Source organism: Bufo bufo, chromosome 3 (assembly GCF_905171765.1).
Source record: "Bufo bufo chromosome 3, aBufBuf1.1, whole genome shotgun sequence".
In the NCBI taxonomy this organism is placed as follows: domain Eukaryota; kingdom Metazoa; phylum Chordata; class Amphibia; order Anura; family Bufonidae; genus Bufo; species Bufo bufo.
In genome coordinates, this window is record NC_053391.1 from 321,244,492 (window position 1) to 321,265,091 (window position 20,600).

General features: G+C 41.6%; 1 protein-coding gene across 1 annotated transcript in view; it reads left to right on the forward strand.

The window, feature by feature from the left end:
- PTPRU (protein tyrosine phosphatase receptor type U) overlaps positions 1 to 20,600 on the forward strand; it is a 144,491-nt gene that overhangs the window by 100,501 nt on the left and 23,390 nt on the right. Inside the window, exons 14-20 of the mRNA XM_040424364.1 lie at positions 214 to 352; positions 917 to 1,068; positions 1,645 to 1,835; positions 2,253 to 2,322; positions 2,408 to 2,484; positions 10,335 to 10,371; positions 17,287 to 17,384. Coding sequence (XP_040280298.1) covers positions 214 to 352; positions 917 to 1,068; positions 1,645 to 1,835; positions 2,253 to 2,322; positions 2,408 to 2,484; positions 10,335 to 10,371; positions 17,287 to 17,384 — 764 coding nt within the window. The remainder of the gene's footprint in view (positions 1 to 213; positions 353 to 916; positions 1,069 to 1,644; positions 1,836 to 2,252; positions 2,323 to 2,407; positions 2,485 to 10,334; positions 10,372 to 17,286; positions 17,385 to 20,600) is intronic.

Consider the following 20,600-nt stretch of genomic DNA (forward strand, 5'->3'; position numbering starts at 1 on the left):
ACCAAGCAAGCAAAGCCGGGCAGGGAAGACTGGAGCTGCCATTCTGGTAATGGTGGGGGATTATCTGATGAGTATATACAGTATATGTATATGATCATTAGATAATCCATCTTTTAATGGCTTTGCACACATTTTGTAATAATTTGGACAACCCCGTTAATATTTCTTAATTACGGCAAGTTTGAACCATGACATTTTTTTCTTCTTTTGCAGCACCATGTAAGGACAGTCACAGGTTCTCCATGGCTCCTCAGCATTCAGAGGAGATGGGACTTGTACTAGGAATTTGTGCTGGTGGTCTGGTTGTATTTATCATTCTGCTTGGTGCTGTGATTCTTATTGTCCGCAAAGGGTAAGTGAGAAATCACAACTGAAGAGTTCAAATTAGCGATAATTTTTAGATAGGGAATGGCGGTTTTGGCAGTGTATTATTTTTTGATTGTAAGGCTAGCTCATAGTTTCCTTCTTTTCTCCATTGCTGGCAGAAGAACCCAATTTTCTTATGCTTACTATCCGTGAGTATGGCGATGAAACACTTAAACAGAGACTGATTTTATATTTTAATGTCACTGAGAAACTCACTTTAGGAGTTTACACTTCACCCTGCATCTCATTTAGCCATAGTGATGGGCAAATTCCACTAACCAGACAGCCAGCGTGTCTAGAGATTGTCCACTGGATTTTTTACTTGTTTTTTGCTGACCTTACTAACTCCTAATGCCCATTGTGTTTTGTCCATCCCTGCTATACCATATTCTAGACTAGTATAACCTACCCAAGTACCAGTTCTGTTGTGTACTATGCATGTAGCCCAAACAGTCTGAGTTACTGGGATGAATTATCTTGAGTGTATGGTTAAAAAAAACTGCAAATTTATTGGCAGATCTTTCTGAATTACGTCATTCTTTTGTTTCAGGAAACCTGTGAGTCTAGCTAAGTCTGCCTTGCCAGTGCGCCATGAAAACTCTTGCATGGGTCCCACTAGAGAGCATACAAAGATCTTGGATGAACCCAAATTACTTCAGGAGGAGGCAGCTTTAACATTTTTGCACAATTATGGTTCTCGAGGTATGAAAATGGTCCTTCTTTATACTCTGTAAAACAGTATAAGAATTCAGGCAGCTTTTGTGCCATGTTAGGGGTCCTCTTAAGTGATTGTTCATTTTTCTTGTAGTTAGGGAGGATCAGTCATTATTGCCCATACAATCTGTAAACTGTTGAGGGTCTGAAAACACAAAAAAGGGGGATTGTATCTTGAGGGTAATATATGAAGTCAGTTTTGCTTCAGTCTGTGTTGGTGTACTTTGTGCCAAATTAAAATTTATATATTATTATATTTATTTATACAAATATTGCACGCCATTTGTTAAATGTGGTGCATCTTTAAACCTAACATTTTTTCTAGAAATGCTACTTCAGTTTTTATATGCAACCCCCAAATGAAGTGACCTTGCAACTTTTTACTTAGACTTTTTTTTAAAGTCTTAGTTGATAAAACTGGAGGGAAACTCATTAACATAGCTAACCATGGCATCTTGTGTGCATCTTCCATTTTTATATATATGAAATGACTCATGGGTGGTAAGTGCCAGTCTGTAGGTGACAATGCTTAAAATGATATTTAAGGTCCTAAATTTTCCTTAGGGGAGCCACGTGTTGGGTCTGTGACAGAATCAAGCAGCCTTCTGGGAGGCTCTCCACGACGAAGTAGTGGTAGGAAAGGATCTCCATACCATACAGGACAATTACACCCAGCAGTACGTGTGGCAGATCTACTTCAACACATTAATCAGATGAAGGTGGCGGAGGGGTATGGATTCAAACAGGAGTATGAGGTAAAAGCTTTGCTCTTAGTTTTTTTTTATTGATCTGCTGTTATTGTATTCATTTGTTTTGGTAGAATTGTAATGAACAAAGAGTTGAGTATTATGTAAGATTCTTAGTTTATAGGCAATTGTTTTCATTTTTATTGTGTTTTGTACAGAATGATGACATAATCTAGTGATGGTTATCAATGTTTTCCACAGTATAGGAATATCTGCTATTGCTATGCTATGTTCTCTAGAATGTGCTATTTGTGTTTGCACATGTAATATATGAATCAGGCTGATGCTAAATAGCATAGCCTTAAAATGTGTATACAGCCATGGTTTAAAATTGCATTTTCGAAGATATAATCTAAATAATTGTGTGAGAGACAAAGCCTCACCTAAAGCCATCTTTGACTTCAAACTGTGTTCTTTCTGCATCAGAGTTTTTTTGACTGGGATGTGTCTAAGAAGAAGGACAAAAGCAAAGGAAGACAGGAGCCACCTCCAAACTGTAAGTGACTCTATGGGACCTCTGCGTTGTTAAGCACAGTATGTACAATGGGCAGTTGTTACATATCCTAAAGTTTTACTTTCAGATGAGCGGCATCGTGTTAGACTCCACCCTCTACAGGCAGAATGCAGTTCAGAAGAAATCAATGCCAACTACATTGATGTGAGTATAAGACATACATGATTTATCCTATCCTGTGTACTTATAGTGATGCGGGGGGCTGTATAAACAGAGCAGATTAGAACTCAATACAGTATGCCTATTATGGTGGAAAAAAAAAGATTTGGGTATAACCTATCGGTGAGACATAGAGCTGTTACTCTGTAGTTTGAACTATTGGGGACATTTATCAAGACCATTGTTTTCTACCCCGATCTTGAAATCCCCTGCTCTGTCGGAGGATGTTCTTATTTTATGATGCCTTGCTATTAAGTGCATCCTCCGGCAGTCTGTGCACCTGGAATGAAATATACAGCAGATTGTAGTTTTATATAATGCACTTATATAGCGCTGCTATATTCCGCAGAGCTTTACAGACATTGGCATCAAGCGGTCCCCAATGGGGCTCACAATCTAAGTTCCCTATCAATATGTCTTTTGAGTGTGGGAGGAAACTGGAGTACCCGGAGGAAACCCATGCATCCATGTAGAACATACAAACTCCATGCAGATGGTGTCCTCGGTCGGATTCGAACCTAGGACCCCAGCGCTGCAAGGCACCAGTGCTAACCACTGAGCCACCATGCTACCAGATTTTAGTCATTTACACCAGAAAACTGATGGAAATTATGATAAATCTGCCAGGGCTAATGGTCCTTCCCGCACCATGCCCAGTCCACACCCCCCTGTTGGAAAGTGGCGAGGGTGGTGTAAAAAAGCCACATGTACACATTTTTTTTTGCACAAATGGTGTTTAAAAAATAATCGCAATCCTGCAGTATGCACCTTTTTAAGGTCAGTTTTCTGACGTAGGGAGTTGCTAAATCCCCCCATGTTTAAAATATGCTAATTTATATTTAATTAAAGATTCCATGGTTAGAGATAGTATATTGATATATCTGTGCATGGCCAAGCCACTAAGCATCAGTAATGAGTTAGTTTCTTTAATTTATCTGCCATATGAAAACTTGTGAAGAACATTTAGATTTTATCAGATTCATTTCAAAGCAGCACTGAACATTTTAGTAATTGAAAGTTGTTTGGGCATGAACAAATTGCTTTGAGCAACAGGGTATCAATAGTTATTAAGGTATACTTAAAAAGAATGTCCCCCCCCCTCCTAAAATCAACAGAAAATCACCCAGCTGTAAAGCTGTCATTTCCATATCTGTTTCTTACTTGAATAAGTCTACACTGTAGTACCAAAGTGTCGTTGTGCCTTAAAGCAACCCTCCAAATAAATTGTAGGTAATCATTTCTATAGTTACTGACCTATGTATCTCTTTTGAGCTCCTGAGTGGACATTCGTTTTGATTGACATTGAAGGGCCACGGTGATAACTGGAGCACCGCTGCTGCTTCGTTCATTGGATACTAACTAATCACACATTGGAGGTCTCATAGCCTCATATATAATATTCCCTGTAAACCACTTTAAAGTTGGTGGATTCTGGCAACATTGGGATATATTTCCTACCGACTGTCCTCTGATGGCTGATGTTGGTGGAAAAGGATCATACTTAATCCTTTGTTTTGCTTAGAGACCTGCTTCTGCCCAACATCTCTGCCAGCAATTTCTCTTCCTCCTCCCACAATGTGCATGTTTATGGGGAGGTCAACTGTTATGTGTATAGGCAATTAAAAATAGTTCAGTAGTTATTTTGCATCTTGATAGAGGAGACAATATAATGGTCTTATATAAGTCTAAAGGTTTTTATTGATTATGAGTCAACATAGAATGGTTGGCCTATGGGTTGCAGAATAAACTTGGGAAACCTATTTTACTTTAATATGTAGACTTGAATTGAGCATGAGTTGTTAGGCACCCTTGGTCACTTGTGGAGTGAAATGGCGCAGAATCAGATACAATTGAATATAGTGATAGCTGGGGCCAAGGCACCAGGCAAAAAAATATCGCTGTCCACAATGTTCTTAAGAAGCGATTTTAAGATTTGCCATGTTGTATCCATGGCTTTCCTCATAAAGAAAGTATGTTAAATAACTTCTTTGCATCCATAATTTGTCCTCTAATTTGAGGAAAACTGACCAACCATAGTGCTTTTGCTTTTCCCTGAACTAATTTTTCTTAATGATAGGTTGAACTAGATGTCTTTGTGTCTTTTTGCAACCTTACCTACTTTCACTATCTTTATAACTGATCACCATAGCAATGTTGTCCAAGAAGAACTTCCTTAACTGCTTATATACTGTTCGTAATGTTCTTATAAATAGGTTGCTATAAAATTGTTACGTTCTGTACATGATTGTGGAATGTAACTCCCGGTGATTAAACCAATACTTTGTAATTAATTTGGGTACTTTTATGCTGGCAAAATTAATGTTGCACAGGGCTCCTTATGTGCACCTAGTCATGTCCAATAATTATTTATGCTTGGCCTTTGGGCCAAAGGGCACCTTGACTCTTTATTACACTTTCACTGTAAAATCCACATTGTTGTTTGCCAAAGTACAATAGTTGCAGCTGCTTTGTTCACATTTTCTGCCATTGCTGCCAACATATTTAATTGAGAGTTTATTTTACATTATTTTTGACACTTTGGAATTCTGTACCTTGAGCGCAGATGTACAGTAACATAGTTTAAATATTTTCTTAATGTACCTGCATCTAAGCCAAAATGGCACCATGTATAGCAATCTTAAAAAAGCCAAAAGTGGAATGAGTTGTGTTTGAAATGGAACGAATGTTAATTGTGCATAATAATAACAACTGTTCTTTTCAGAATGCATGATGAAAGACCGTATCTAATGAGTTGGCTCAGTAGTTAAGAGAACCGTTTCTAAAACTGTAAAGCCAGGCCTCTTACTGGAGAGTTTGATTTCAATCCCAGGTTTTTGTAGAATAAATTAATTTGGATATCTTTGAAATAGCTTTCAAATGTTACGTTTTAAGATTTAATGTTATTCCATAGTGACTAAAACACACAGTGGGTACTGCTACTGTGAGAAGTCACGCATGCAGTTGTTGGTGCAAACACAATTGGAATACCAAAGGGAGAAATATAAATATTTCCTTTTAAATTTCTCCTTTTGGATCCACACAAGGCTTTAGTTAAAAAAAAGTTTATAAAAAAATTCATTAAAACTGCATGTGTGATTTCTAAAATACAGAGGAAAAAACCTAAACAGATTTTATAATAGAAGTAATAAAATTAGTAAAATAATAGTTACTGCTTATATGGGAGTTATGATGAATTTTCATCAGGTATAAAGATAATGTGAAAGATGTCTGGTCAGTTATGCCACTCTTTATTGCTATATTAACTCTGAAAAAGTAGACGCAGCTCAAATGCAAACAAGAAATTGCAGGAAGTCATGTACAATCCTGGTGCAAACAACGAGCTTGCTCCGCCAAGATCCCTTATCAGGAAAGAAGGAGGGCAGCCCAGAATAGTGAAGCACAGCAGAAATAATTGAAAACGCAAATGCAGTTTATTATACTCACGAACACAGATAAAATCAATCACATCAATCGATAAAACGCCACCCTAATTTCAGCAGCATCAAAGGTCCCAACTTGAGTCTCACCAAAGCTTCTTCCGGGGTGATTTTATCTATGTTTGTGAGTTTAATAAACCCCATTTTGCGTTTTTGTATATTGCAGTGCATCACTATTTTGCATTGCATTTCTTTCCTGATATGGCGCAAGATCAGCTTAAGGCTACTTTCACACTGCCGTTTCTGGGTCCGCCTGTGAGATCCGTTTCAAGATTGTAAACGGATCCGTCCCCCATTGACTTTCAATGTAAGTCAGGACGGATCCGTTTGACCTACACTTAGACTTAGACTTTTTTTTTACATAGTAATGCAGACGGATCAGTACTGAACGGATACCAGCGTTTGCATTATAGGTGCGGATCAGTCTGTGCAGATACCAGACAGATCCGCACTGAACGCAGGTGTGAAAGTAGCCTAACAAGTTCATTACATCTGCTGCAGTTCTGATTAAGCAGTGAAGAACAACATCATTGTGTTTGTCAGGTCGTACAAGACTTTCTGCAAGTAAAGTATGTTTTACCCAGTTCTTGTTTGCTTTTCACCTGACTGGACCTGCTTTTTCTGCAGTGCTTAGCATGAATAGGCTACCAAGGGTTTTTTCTTCTTTTCTTGTTCCAATATATATATATATATATATATATATATATATATACACACTGCCCGTCCCAAAAAAAAGTCGCTACCAAAAATATTTAGTTGGACTGCCTTTAGCTTTGATTATGGCACGCATTCACTGTGGCATTGTTTCGATAAGCTTCTGCAATGTCACAAGATTTATTTCCATCCAGTGTTGCATTAATTTTTCACCAAGATCTTGCATTGATAATGGTAGAGTCTGACTGCTACGCAAAGCCTTCTCCAGCACATCCCAAAAATTCTCAATGGGGTTAAGGTCTGGACTCTGTGGTGGCCAATCCATGTGTAAAAATGATGTCTCATGCTCCCTGAACCACTCTTTCACAATTTGAGCCCGATGAATCCTGGTATTGTCATCTTGGAATATGCCCGTGCCATCAGGGAAGAAAAAATCCATTGATGGAATACCTGGTCATTCAGTATGTTCAGGAAGTTAGCTGACCTCATTCTTGGAGCACATACTGTTGCTGAACCTAGACCTGACCAACTGCAGCAACCCCAGATCATAGCACTGTCCCCACAGGCTTGTACAGTAGGCACTAGGCATGATGGGTGCATCACTTCATCTGCCTCTCTTCTTACCCTGATGCGCCCATCACTCTGGAACAGGGTAAATCTGGACTCATCAGACCACATGACCTTCTTCCATTGCTCCAGAGTCCAATCTTTATGCTCTCTAGCAAATTGAAGCCCTTTTTTCTGGTTTGCCTCACTGATTAGTGGTTTTCTTACGACTACACAGCTGTTCAGTCCCAATCTCTTGAGTTCCCTTCACATTATGCGTGTGAAAATGCTCTTATTTTCACTATTAAACATAGCCCTGAGTTCTACTGTTATTTTTCTTTTATTTGATTTCACCAAACGTTTAAGTGATCGCCGATCATGATCATTCAGGATTTTTTCCTCAAATACACATTTCTTCCTCGAATACGATGGGTCCCCACTATCCTTCCAGTTTTTAATAATGCGTTTGGACAGTTCTTAACCCAATTTTATTAGTTTATGCAATCTCCTTAGATGTTTTTTTCTGCTTGATGCATGCCAATGATTTGACCCTTCCCAAACAGACTAACATCTTTTCCACGACCACGAGATGTGCTGTTTAAGAAATAAGGAGCAACTCATTGCACCAGTTGGGGTTAAATAACTTGTTGCCAGCTGAAAGATAATCGCCCATGCAGTAATTTTCCAATAGGAGGCTCATACCTATTTGCTTAGTTAAATCCAGGTGGCGACTTTTTTTTGGGACAGGCAGTGTATATATATATATATATATATATATATATATACACACACACACATACATACACTCTTTTCTTACATAGAATTTGATATTTCCATTTATATATCTTTACAAAAACTCAGACATATACACCCCTTAGGTACTTCTGAAACGGAAGCGCTAAGGGCATTAAAGGGGTTATTCCAAGATATAAGCGTATCCCCTACCCACAGTATAGGGAATAAGTATCTGATTTATGAGGGTCAAATTACTGGAACACGAGAACTAGAGTCTTGAGTTCCCCAAATGAATCGAGGTCTGGTTGAGGATGTGCGCTGCTGCTCCATTCATTCTATGTGATGGAGATAGCGGAGTACAGAGCCCGCCTACCTCCAGCTGGTCCATCGAGAAAGAATGGGTTAGCAGAATGCATGCTTGAACACTGCATTAATTTGGGGAAAACTCAGGACTCCATGATTGATGGGGGTCCAAAGCTGTCAAACCCCCACCAATCATATGCTCATTGCTTGTTTTTTAGCTGATTGCTTCTAATTACTGTTTTGTAAAGTGGTCATTGGAGTTTTCCCATTTGCGGCATTATGATTGGATATATCTTAGTCTGATCAGTCTGGATCTGATCTCCATGTTGCTCCTATGAACAGATGCAGTACTGGATTCCAATCCATACTAATGAATGAGAAATGAACATGACACTGGCTAGGCTCCCACTGATTGGACATTTACGGTATATCCAATCAATATGCCATGAATGTCTTTAGTGGGAAAACCCCTTGAAACTCTTAGTAGTACTATGCTGCCTGTCTTTTTGTTTCTGCTAATACATCTTTATCCTTTCTTTTCTCTGCTGCCTTTTCTCTATCTTCTGCATTTCTTCATCCTATCCGATCTTTTATGTTACTGATCTCACACTGATCTGTTCCATCCACTTGTAACTTTTTTGTTCTCCCGATCAACCTTTCCAATGCTCTATTTGTTTCTCATTGAAATATTTATGTTTATCTCTGCTCCCCTTCCAATATTCCCAAACATCATCCCATCATTTTATCTATTTGTTTCTTCTTTCCTCTTTCCACTTTTTTCCCCTTGACATCTGTGCCCCTTTTCACTGTCTTTCTGTCTTTGGGATCACCGGTAGATCCGGATAAACAGAGAAGTGAGTATCAAGCTTGTGATCCTATTCTCCATCTCCCATAACCAGGTGCTTTACTGCCCTGGGATAAAGAGTAAAGGATAAAAACTCTCTTATCTTTTGAAAGTATCTTCTCTTTCCAGAAATGTATACATTCTAATATTGATTTAAGCTGCTTCCCACAAATCTTGGAACTTCTCAGCTATATTCTTGGTCACCCTCTGTCTATTTACTTGCCTTATTCTATTCTTTTGGCCCACTGTATATTATGTTCCTCACACATCCTTATCCTTACCCCTTCTTCCATACTAGTTATACCTTTTCTCTTTCTAATCTTGCTCTGTGCATCATATTTAGTCACCCTTCCATGAAAATACATGTTTCTGTCGAAGGCTGGTAATCTAAGATTCTCAAATCTTTGAGATCTCCTTTCCCATAGCTTTCAGTTTAGTTTTATGATATGTTTTTTCAACCACTGCCTGCAAACACAAGGAGCTCTTCTTGAGAAGATTTCTCTCAGAAATGGTTTCCAACCTGCTTCTCATATCATCCATAATTTCCTCATTTCTTACATTCTTTTCTTCAGTCTTGTTCCTGGAATGTGTTTATGTTCTTTTAAAGGTTGATGGTTTGAGAGTTAATTGATGCACACACCATTTGTCTGTCTTCCCTAATCCTGTGTCACTTCTCCTCTTTGTGGATTAGAGTGCTTGTCTAAGGGTACTTTCACACTTGCGCTGCTGGATTCTGGCAGGCAGTTCCGTCGCCGGAACCGCCTTTCGGATCTGGCAATCTGTATGCAAACGGACAGCATTTGTAGACGGATCCGGATGTGGATCCGTCTCACAAATGCATTGCAATACCAGATCCGTCTCTCCGGTTGTCACCCGGAAAAAACAGATCCGGTATTTATCTTTTTAAAATTTTTAAAGGTCTGCGCATGTGCAGACCGCAAAACCGGATTCGTTTTTCCGGAACATTTGGGGCCGGATTCGGCATTAATGCATTTCAATGGAAAATAATGCCAGATCCAGCATTCCAGCAAGTGTTCCGGAATTTTGGATGGAAAAAATACCGAAGCATGCTGCCCATCCAAAAACCGTACAGTGACTGAACTGAAGACATCCTGATGCATCCTGAACGGATTGCTCTCCATTCAGAATGCATTAGGATAAAAATGATCAGTTTTTTCCGGTATTGATCCCCTAGGACAGAACTCAGCGCCGGAAAAGAATAACGCTAGTGTGAAAGTACCATAATGCATGTTGGGAATGTTAACCATACAATATCACTAGCGATACGTTTAAATCTTTTTTCTTTTTATTTGTAGGGTTATCACAGATCGAACCACTTTATTGCTACACAAGGTGAGTGGGTCACTAGGAACAGCACTTAATCACTTGATTTCACGCACCTTGTCATTTAAGGAAAAAGTAAGATGCCTCAGTAATGCCAGGTTCACACAAACCATTCTTTTTTTTTAGAATCACCTAGCTAAATTATGACTTTAAATACTGTATATACCATAAATATAGTGATCAGTGGACAAGCCAAAATTTAACCACAGTTATAATCGCTTCTGGCCGCTTAACTCATTAATAAATAGGTCAGAAGATTAGCGTACGTACAATTTGTAAACTAAGGGGTTACAGAGGATCACGAGATAGCCACCCACTGGCTTCCTCGGTGTGGGAGACAGTGGCCTGTTAATAATAACATGGTGGATTTGGTATGAGACCTGAATCTTCTGCGGAACAGGGGGCTTATTTTAACCTCTAAAAACACTGACCATTATAATAATGTTCACATAACACAGGGGTCTGCATCCCGATCTCCAGTCCAATCTACTAAATAGTGAACCAGGATAGTTAAGTCACTTGAACTTTGGGTGCTGGAAGCTTGTTTTTCACAAGGGACCCATGGATTCCCCTTCTAATATTACCATCCAAAGTCGGTTATGCTAATCTTTTGTTAGTTTAGATCAGACAGTCACCAGTTTTATATGTGTGACAATTCTATAATTGTAATCTAATAAACAATTTAATTGCCACATTAATATCTTTATTTAGCTGCTGTCCCTGAACACCTGCAGTAACAGGAGCAGATGTGAAAACGTATTGGGGGACATTTATCAAGACTGGCATTTTCTTTGTCAGTCTTGATTTCCCCAGTGCAGCCAGTGGATGCGCCTAATTTATGCCAAGGCACAGGTCTCGTACTAGATTTGGCACATCCTCCAGCAGGTTGTGCTCCAAAACGAAATCTATAACATTAAAAAACAAACAAACACATGGTTTGCAACTTTTTTTTTACTCCAGAAAACTGGTGTGGGGGAATAATAGATTTCCCCCATTAACTTTATATTAAAATGGGGCAATCAGTTTTTAAATATTATAATCAAAAAATGGATTACTTATTCAAACTTGGGAATATGTGAGGAGAATTATTTGTGAAATTGATGGGCTTTTCTAAACAACATTATCTGATTAAGGCCTCATGCACACGACCGTAGTTATGGTCCGTATCTGAGCCGCAGTTTTTGCGGCTCGGATGTGGACCCATTCACTTCAATGGGGCCGCAAAAGATGCGGACAGCACTCTGTGTGCTGTCCGCATCCGTTTCTCCGTTCAGAGGCTCCGCAAAAAAAATATAGCATGTCCTATTCTTGTCTGTTTTGCGGACAAGAATAGGCATGTCTACAATGGGCTGCCCGTTCCGTTCTGCAAATTGCCAAAGGCACACGGGCGGCTTCCGTTTTTTGCAGGTTTGCGGACCGCAAAAAATAGGAACGGTTGTGTGCATGAGGCCTAAACTGGACATTTATTTACATTTGGGATGATTATACAGTCCTGATCAAAAGTTTAAGACCACTTCAAAAATGGCAAAAAATCATATTTAGCATGGCTGGATCTTAACAAGGTTCCAAGTAGAGCTTCAACATGCAACAAGAAGAAATGGGAGTGAGACAAAACATTTTTTGAGCATTCAATTTAATGAAAGCAACGAATAAACTGAAACAGGCTGTTTTTCAGCTGATCAAAAGTTTAGGACCACACCTCCAAAAAAAACTAAACCCCCCCAAAACAGAAATCCAACTTCCAAACATGAACTCAGTAATGAATAGCTCCGCCGTTATTGTTTATCACTTCAAAAATGCGTTTCGACATGCTTGATGCAAGCGTTTCCATGAGGTGAGTGGAAACATTTCTTCAAGTGGTGAAGACGGCCGCACGAAGGCCATCTACTGTCTGGTACTGTTGTCCATTTTTGTAAACTTCCCTTGCCATCCATCCCCAAAGGTTTTCAATTGGATTTAGATCGGGGAACACGCAGGATGAGCCAAAATAGTGATGTTATTCTCCTGGAAGAAGTCCCTTGTCCTGCGGGCATTGTGTACTGTAGCGTTGTCCTGTTGAAAAACCCAGTCGTTACCACACAGACGAGGGCCCTCAGTAATGAGGAATGCTCTCTGCAACATCTGGACATAGCCAGAGGCCGTTTGATGCCCCTGCACTTCCTGAAGCTCCATTGTTCCACTGAAGGAAAAAGCACCCCAGACCATTATGGCGCCCCCACCACTGTGGCGCATAGAAAACATCTCAGGTGGGATCTGCTTGTCATGCCAGTAACGTTGGAAACCATCAGCACCATCAAGGTTACATTTTTTTCTCATCAGAGAATAAAACTTTCTTCCACCTTTGACTGTCCCATGTTTGGTGCTCTCTTGCAAAGTCCAAACGAGCAGTTCTGTGGCTTTCAAGGAGACGAGGTCTTTGAAGACGTTTTTTGTTTTTGAAGCCATTCAGTCTCAGATGCCGTCTGATGGTTATGGGGCTGCAGTCAGCACCAGTAAGGGCCTTAATTTGGGTCGAGGATCGTCCAGTGTCTTGACGGACAGCCAATTGGATCCTCCGGCTCAGTGCTGATGAAATCTTTTTGGGTCTCCCACTTGACTTTTTTGTTCCATAACCCTCAGGATCATTTAAGAAATTCCAAATGACTGTCTTACTGCGTCCCACCTCAGCAGCGATGGCGCGCTGTGAGAGACCCTGCTTATGCAGTTCAACAACCCGACCACGTTCAAAAAGGGAGAGTTTTTTTGCCTTTGCCATCACAACGTGTGACTACCTGACAGAAAATGACATTGAATCCACATCTTTGCATAGATTTGGCCTTTTAAAGGCATGTGGTCCTAAAATTTGGATCAGCTGAAAAACAGCCTGTTTCAGTTTAATCGTTATTTTCAATTAATTAAATGCTCAAAAAATGTTTTGTCTCACTCTAATTTCTTCTTGTTGAATGTTGAAGCTTTACTTGGAACCTTGTTAAGATCCAACAATGTAAAATATGATTTTTTTGCCATTTTTCAAGTGGTCTTAAACTTTTGATCAGGACTGTATGTCAGTAATTTCAAGTCAGTTAAAGTGGTTCCCAGCTCAAACAAATCCATGAACTATTGCAGTGGACCCTCAAGTTACAATATTAATTGGTTCCAGGACGACCATTGTATGTTGAAACTATTTTAACTTGAGTAGTTGCCCCAAAATGTTATCCAAGATAAGACAAAATGAAGATTTAAGAAAAATAAGCAGATAACTAAGGTAGATCCTTACATATAACAGTCAGGAATAGCTGATAACTAGCAATAATACAGCTATTTTACCAGAGAAGTGGCCTTGATTGGTTGGATCTGAGTCTGAGGCATTGTATGTTGAGTCTAGTTTCAACTTGCGATGGGTCAGAAAAGACCATTGTATGTTGAAAATATTGTATCCTTAGGGACCACTGTTTTAGGATATGTATAAGTATACTATAACACTTGTAAATGATGCTTAAATAAGTCTTTGTTTTATTAAAGGCACTCCATTACAGACAAATTTATAGGCCGACACTAGAGTTTCAGTCTAACCAAACAAGGTCATGGCCATGAACAAGGTCCATGGTTAGACCGAAACACTGTCAGCCTATAATGTTATCTGTTATGGAGTGCCTTTAATAAAACAAAGACATATTTAAGAATCATTTACAGGTGCCGTGGTATTCTTATTAGTGATGGGAAGTTCGAATCTTTTAGGTGAATCGGTTCATTTGAATCGGCTCATTCAAATGAACCGATTCATGAATCGGATCTTCGGTTCACTTGGTGAGTCAGACTGCTGAGAGCTGACTCGCAAGTGCCAGCCCCTCCCCTCCCCGCCCACCAACCAATCACCGACCAGCGCTGAGGGGGCGGGGCAAGCACAGTAGCAGCTCTGACTAGAGTCCTCTTAGTAGTACAGTCTCGCAAGTGCCAGCCCCTCCCCTCCCCGCCCACCAACCAATCACCGACCAGAGCTGAGGGGGCAAGGCAAGCACAGCACAGTCTAGCAGCTCTGACTCGACTCCTCTCTAAATACTAGTACAGGGTCAGGGAGTCTAAATGAATCGAATGAGTCACAAGATTCTAAAGATCCGACTCAGTTAGAGACTCATTCGATTCATTGAGTTGAAAGAGCCGTGAGTCAGACTGTAGAACAGGTAGAGGCTGTCGGCTCTCGGCTGCAGCAGTGATAAGATTAAGGGACAGACAGGAGCAGAGAGATAAGAGAAGGGACAGATGACACAGTTTAGATTACAGGTTGAATTAAATTAACCCTTTAGAATCAAATTGGCTTCTCAGGAGATATATATGACATATAGGCATCTCATTCAGTAGCTATATAACTAAGGGTGGGTTGTGAACCCACCCTTAGTTATTTATATAGCTACTGAATGAGATGCCTATATGTCATATATATCTCCTGAGAAGCCAATTTGATCCTAAAGGGTTAATTCAACCTGTAATCTAAACTGTGTCATCTGTCCCTTCTCTTATCTCTCTGCTCCTGTCTGTCCCTTAGGGCTCATTCAGACGGCCGTATGCTGTCCGCAAAAATACTGAATGCTATCCGTTTTTTTGCGGATCCGCAAAAAAAATGAAACATGTCCTATACTTGTCCGTGAAAATCAGGACATGGCCCCATTGAAGTCTATGGGTCCGCAAAAATACTGAATGCTATCCGTTTTCTTGCAGATCCGTTTTTTTGCGGATCCGCAAAAAAACGGATAGCATTCAGTATTTTTGCGGACAGCATACGGCCGTCTGAATGAGCCCTTAATCTTATCACTGCTGCAGCCGAGAGCCGACAGCCTCAGTGTAACCTGTTCTGCAGTCTGACTCACGGCTCTTTCAACTCAATGAATCGAATGAGTCTCTAACTGAGTCGGATCTTTAGAATCTTGTGACTCATTCGATTCATTTAGACTCCCTGACCCTGTACTACTCAGAGAGGAGTCGAGTCAGAGCTGCTAGACTGTGCTGTGCTTGCCTCGCCCCCTCAGCTCTGGTCGGTGATTCGTTGGTGGGCGGGGAGGGGAGGGGCTGGCAGAAGCAGCTTCCACTCTAAGATCATATTACTGACTCCTCCCAGTCCCTCCCTCAGGCTCCTGCTGCCAGCGTTAGGGCTCTTTCACACTTGCGTTCTTGTCTTCCGGCATAGAGTTCCGTCGTCGAGGCTCTATGCCGGAAGAATCCTGATCAGGATTATCCCCATGCATTCTGAATGGAGTGAAATCCGTTCAGGATGCATCAGGATGTCTTCAGTTCCGGAACGGAACGTTTTTTGGCCGGAGAAAATACCGCAGCATGCTGCGCTTTTTGCTCCGGCCAAAAATCCGGAACACTTGCCGCAAGGCCGGATCCGGAATTAATGCCCATTGAAAGGCATTGATCCGGATCCGGCCTTAAGCTAAACGTCGTTTCGGCGCATTGCCGGAGCCGACATTTAGCTTTTTCAGAGTGGTTACCATGGCTGCCGGGACGCTAAAGTCCTGGCAGCCATGGTAAAGTGTAGCGGGGAGCGGGGGAGCAGCATACTTACCGTCCGTGCGGCTCCCCGGGCGCTCCAGAGTGACGTCAGGGCGCCCCACGCGCATGGATCATGTGATCACATGGACACGTCATCCATGCACATGGGGCGCTCTGACGTCATTCTGGAGCGCCCCGGGAGCCGCACGGACTGTAAGTATACTGCTCCCCCGCTCCCCGCTCCTACTATGGCAACCAGGACTTTAATAGCGTCCTGGGTGCCATAGTAACACTGAACGCATTTGGAAGACGGCTCCGTCTTCAAATGCTTTCAGTAAACTTGCGTTTTTCCGGATCCGGCGTGTAATTCCGGCAAGTGGAGTACACGCCGGATCCGGACAACGCAAGTGTGAAAGAGGCCTTAGGTGGTAAGCTGAGCGTCTGCATTCATTGTCTGTCTGCTGGGACTGAGAAGAGCCGTTTCAAACGGATCGGATCATTCAAATGAATCGACTCCTCCGGTTCACTGAACTGAATCGATTCAAATGAACGATTCGTTCATGAACCGGACATCACTAATTCTTATACATTTACATGGGAGGAAATACCAATGAGCACCTCATCATATCCCTGGGTGCTGACCAATCACTTTTAATTATCAGGATAGGCCAACAAATCAGATTGCTGAAGGTCTGACTCTCAGCACCCCCAGTGATCAATTGATTGAAGGGACCTTGAAACCCATATTTCCCATGCACAGTTCCATGCTTTTTGTAGTGTCTGTACCTGGAATTGCAGCTTAGCCCCATTTCATTTTCCTGAATGAGACTGAGCTGCTCAGAATTGCAATACCAGGCACGACCACTCCTACAATACACCACTGCTGGAGCTGTGTCTGGTAAACAATGAAGAGGAATGGAGCTCAAACCTCCTCCAATCTAATATTGATGGCCTACCCTAAGGATAGTCCATCAATTTTATTTACCTAGAGAATCCTTTAAGACATCTGTGATAAATGCACTTATCAGTCATAGTTATTTGCCTGTAGCTTCTAAACCTTGAGTTATGTTGTTTATAAGCTCTAGCATGTACAAAATCGGTGTAAAATATCCAGTTAAAAAGCATTTTAGGGACAGTGGCAAGAGGCAGTGGGTTACTATAATGGGTAATAAATAACTTTGCTCCAGCTAGAACATACTAACAAACTGCTATTTTAAAATTGATTTGTTGCACAACAACAACAACAACACAAAAAAATCAGAGGTAACTGTTTTACATCCAGACAGATATCCCAACCTTGCAGTCAGATTAAGGGGGTATAAGATTCTACTTGACTGCTTTCAAAGCTGAATTTTCAGGTTTTAAATGGCATTAAGCTTTATAAAAAGAGAAGGTAAAATGTGAATTATTTGTTCTAGTAATGCATCAATTTTTGTCTAAATAACTGATGTACAGGTCCAAAACAGGACATGATCTATGACTTCTGGAGGATGGTTTGGCAAGAACACTGCTCAAGTATAGTGATGATTACCAAACTAGTGGAGGTTGGAAGGGTAAGTTCATTTATATGCTAGCCTTTTGTGGTGGAGTTTTGTTTTCACAAGTTGAGGTCAGCCCAAAATGAAAGTGGATAGATCTGCATCTGGATCTTTCTGGCATATTTGTGGTCTATTATTGTAATTAGAAAATGCATACTTGTGCAGGAGTGTTTAGGACTTCTTTTGTCAATTTCCATCTTCTACTTCATCAACATTTTTCTGTAGAGAGAGTCTTTGTAAAGGCAGTGAGGAGTACTACAACCCCCATCATAGTTCATATCAGCTATTGGGGAAGATTTGAACTGTTAATTGTTTGGAACTGTTTGATACCATTGGGTGTATTACAACTCCCATTCTGCACTGTAGTAAAGAGAGACTTGTCTATTCTACAACTAGCCTGGTTGCTTACTTCAGTACCTACCGCTGGCCACAGTACCTACATCTCCTGCCTTGCACCTGTACCAGACACTTAACACCAAAGGCACTCCAACTACCCCCAGGCAGGAGCCCTAACATCAGGGTGTGCCCCAAAGGAAGAAAGGGTACACCCTCCTGTCAATGCCTGCCCCTAGGGAGCATTGATGTCTGCCATTGTGATTTATGTGAATAACTGTTGCAGCCAGAGCCACTACCACTTCCATCCTCTGCTCCTCCCGGGTTGCGGCACATTTAGAGAAGACACATGGCATCATGCCAGCTAGTAGTGCATGGGTACAACATTGTGGCTGTCTTACACATGTTAAAAATGTATATGAGAAAAAGTGTTTAGCTACTATAGTCACCGTCACCGAGTAATCAAGCCATATGCCTCGGCTTTACTTGCAACATCATGCTGCCATTGGCAGCCACAGTGGCGGATTCCCATTACATGTGACACATATATGACATCATTCTAATTTCCAGTGTCTTCTGGCCAGTGTATTTGGACAGTGCATTTGGGTGTGAATGAAGCCACATTAGAAAAATAATGCTTAAACAACCTAATCCGTTTTTGCTATGGTTTTCGATGCAGTTTCCGTTTTTATGTTTCACCTGTAAAAGCTGCAATTGCACTAAAAGCAGCATGCCGTTTTCCCTTGCGGTTTTTATTCAATTTTAATCACATTAAATTCACCCTTAGGGCCAGTGGCGTGCCTAGGGTGTTTGGCACCTGGGGCGGTCCTTTCTCTGGCACCCGCCCTCAATTCTTTAAAAAAATTGTACCCCCTCACAGTAGTATTGCCCTCATTGTAGAACCTTCACAGTAGTTTTGTCCAGATATGTGCCCCCTCACGGTATTTATGCCCATATTGTGCCCCCTCACGGTAGTTATGCCCACACAGTGCCCCCTCATAGTATTTATGCCCTCACTGTATAACTTTCACAGTAGTTATGCTCACATTGTGCCCCCTTAAAGTACTTATCCCTTTATTGTGCCCCCTTCACAGTAGTTATTCCATCATTGTGCCTCCCGCACAGTAGGTATGCCCTCTCTGTGCTGCTTTCACAGCAGTAGTGCCCTATCTGTGCCCCCTGCACAGTTGTAATGCCCTCCCTGTGCCACTTTAGAGTAGTTATGCCCTCACTGTGCTCCCATAACAGTAGTAATGCCCTCTGTGCCTCTTCACAGTAGTAATGCCCATTTTGCCCAGTAATAATGCCCACTCAGTGCCCCATAACAGTTACGCCAACCCCTTCACAGGAGTAATTCCCTCTGTGCCCCCTTCACAGTAGTAATGCCCTCTGTGCCCCCTTCATAGTAGTAATGCCCATTGTGCCCCCTTCATAGTAGTAATGCCCTCTGTGACCCTTTGTAGTAGTATTGCCCTCTGTGACCCCCTGACGAAGGCACGCCGAAACGCACGTTGGGGTAGCGCCATCCTGGTTGTTACACTTCTGGTCTTCTTTTGGTGAGTCCCTCCTGCATGTTTACCCCTTTTACATTTTTTCCTTCCCTTGGATGCTCACTGACCTCTGGTTTGCATTCAGTGCGGCTATTCTCATAGCTGCTTGTCTTTATTTATCATCATTATTATCAATTTTGGGTTTTTCTGCAGTTGATTAGTGACTCACCATTTACCATGTATATGTATGTGATCTTAGGGTAGGTTATTATACCATACACATCCCTATCTGATCCTTTATATTCACGTATTTTTGACCAGTGTGTCCCTCCCAGGGTGGCGCTGTTTTTTCCTTCCCTGTTCCTTTTTTGTCCCTTGTCTCCTGGCATCATATGCATGTAATTGCATTTTTACTTGTGCATTTTTACTTGTGCTTTGTTACATAATAAAAGTCTATATTTTTACCATCTATCATTTGGCATTTTTGGCTCCATTTTCTTCCGTTGTTTCCCCTTTGTAGTAGTAATGCCCTCTGTGCCCTCTCCATTGTAGAAATGCCCATTGCGACCCCCTAATAGTAGTAATGCCCTCTGTGCCCCCTTTGTAGTAGTATTGCCCTCTGTGCCCCCTTTGTAGTAGTATTGCCCTCTGTGCCCCCTTTGTAGTAGTATTACCCCCTGTGTCACCTTTGTAGTAATAATGCCCTCTGTGCCCCCCTAATAGTAGTAATGCCCTCTGTGCCCCTTTGTAGTAGCATTGCCCTCTGTGCTCCCTTTGTAGTAATGATGCCCTCTGTGCCCCCTTTGTAGTAATGATGCCCTCTGTGCCCCCTTTGTAGTAGTATGCCCTCTGTGCCCCCTTCGTGGTAGAAATGCTCTCTGTGCCCCCTCCATGGTAGAAATGCCCTCTGTGCCTCCTCCATGGTAGAAATGCCCTCTGTGACTGCTTTGTTAAAAAACAAACAAACAAAAAAACACAAACTACTCACCTTGTCCCGTTCCTGAAGCTCACAGTCCTCTCTCCCCTACAGACACAGATCGCTCTGCAGCACTGTGTGGGAGGAGCTTAGACAGATTCCCTGCTTCACCATTCATTGCGGTAGAAAAGAAGCGCAGGGACCTGAGTGAAAGGACCGCAGCTCCCGGCGATCCAGCAATGAGCGCTTCTATTTGTATTGATGGAAGCGCTCATTGATTCTGGGCCCTGGCACCCCCCCTGACAGCGGGCACCCGTTGCGGAACCAAAACCCCCGCCGCCTCCCTTGGCACACCACTGCTAAGGGCCCATCTATCCATTGTTTCTGCCTCTTGAATCCCTTCTCTTTAATTTATGCTGTCTTTTCATATTAGAAGAGAAAGGGTTAACCCTAATCGTATAGATCTGTGTTTAATCTGTGTTTAATATTTTC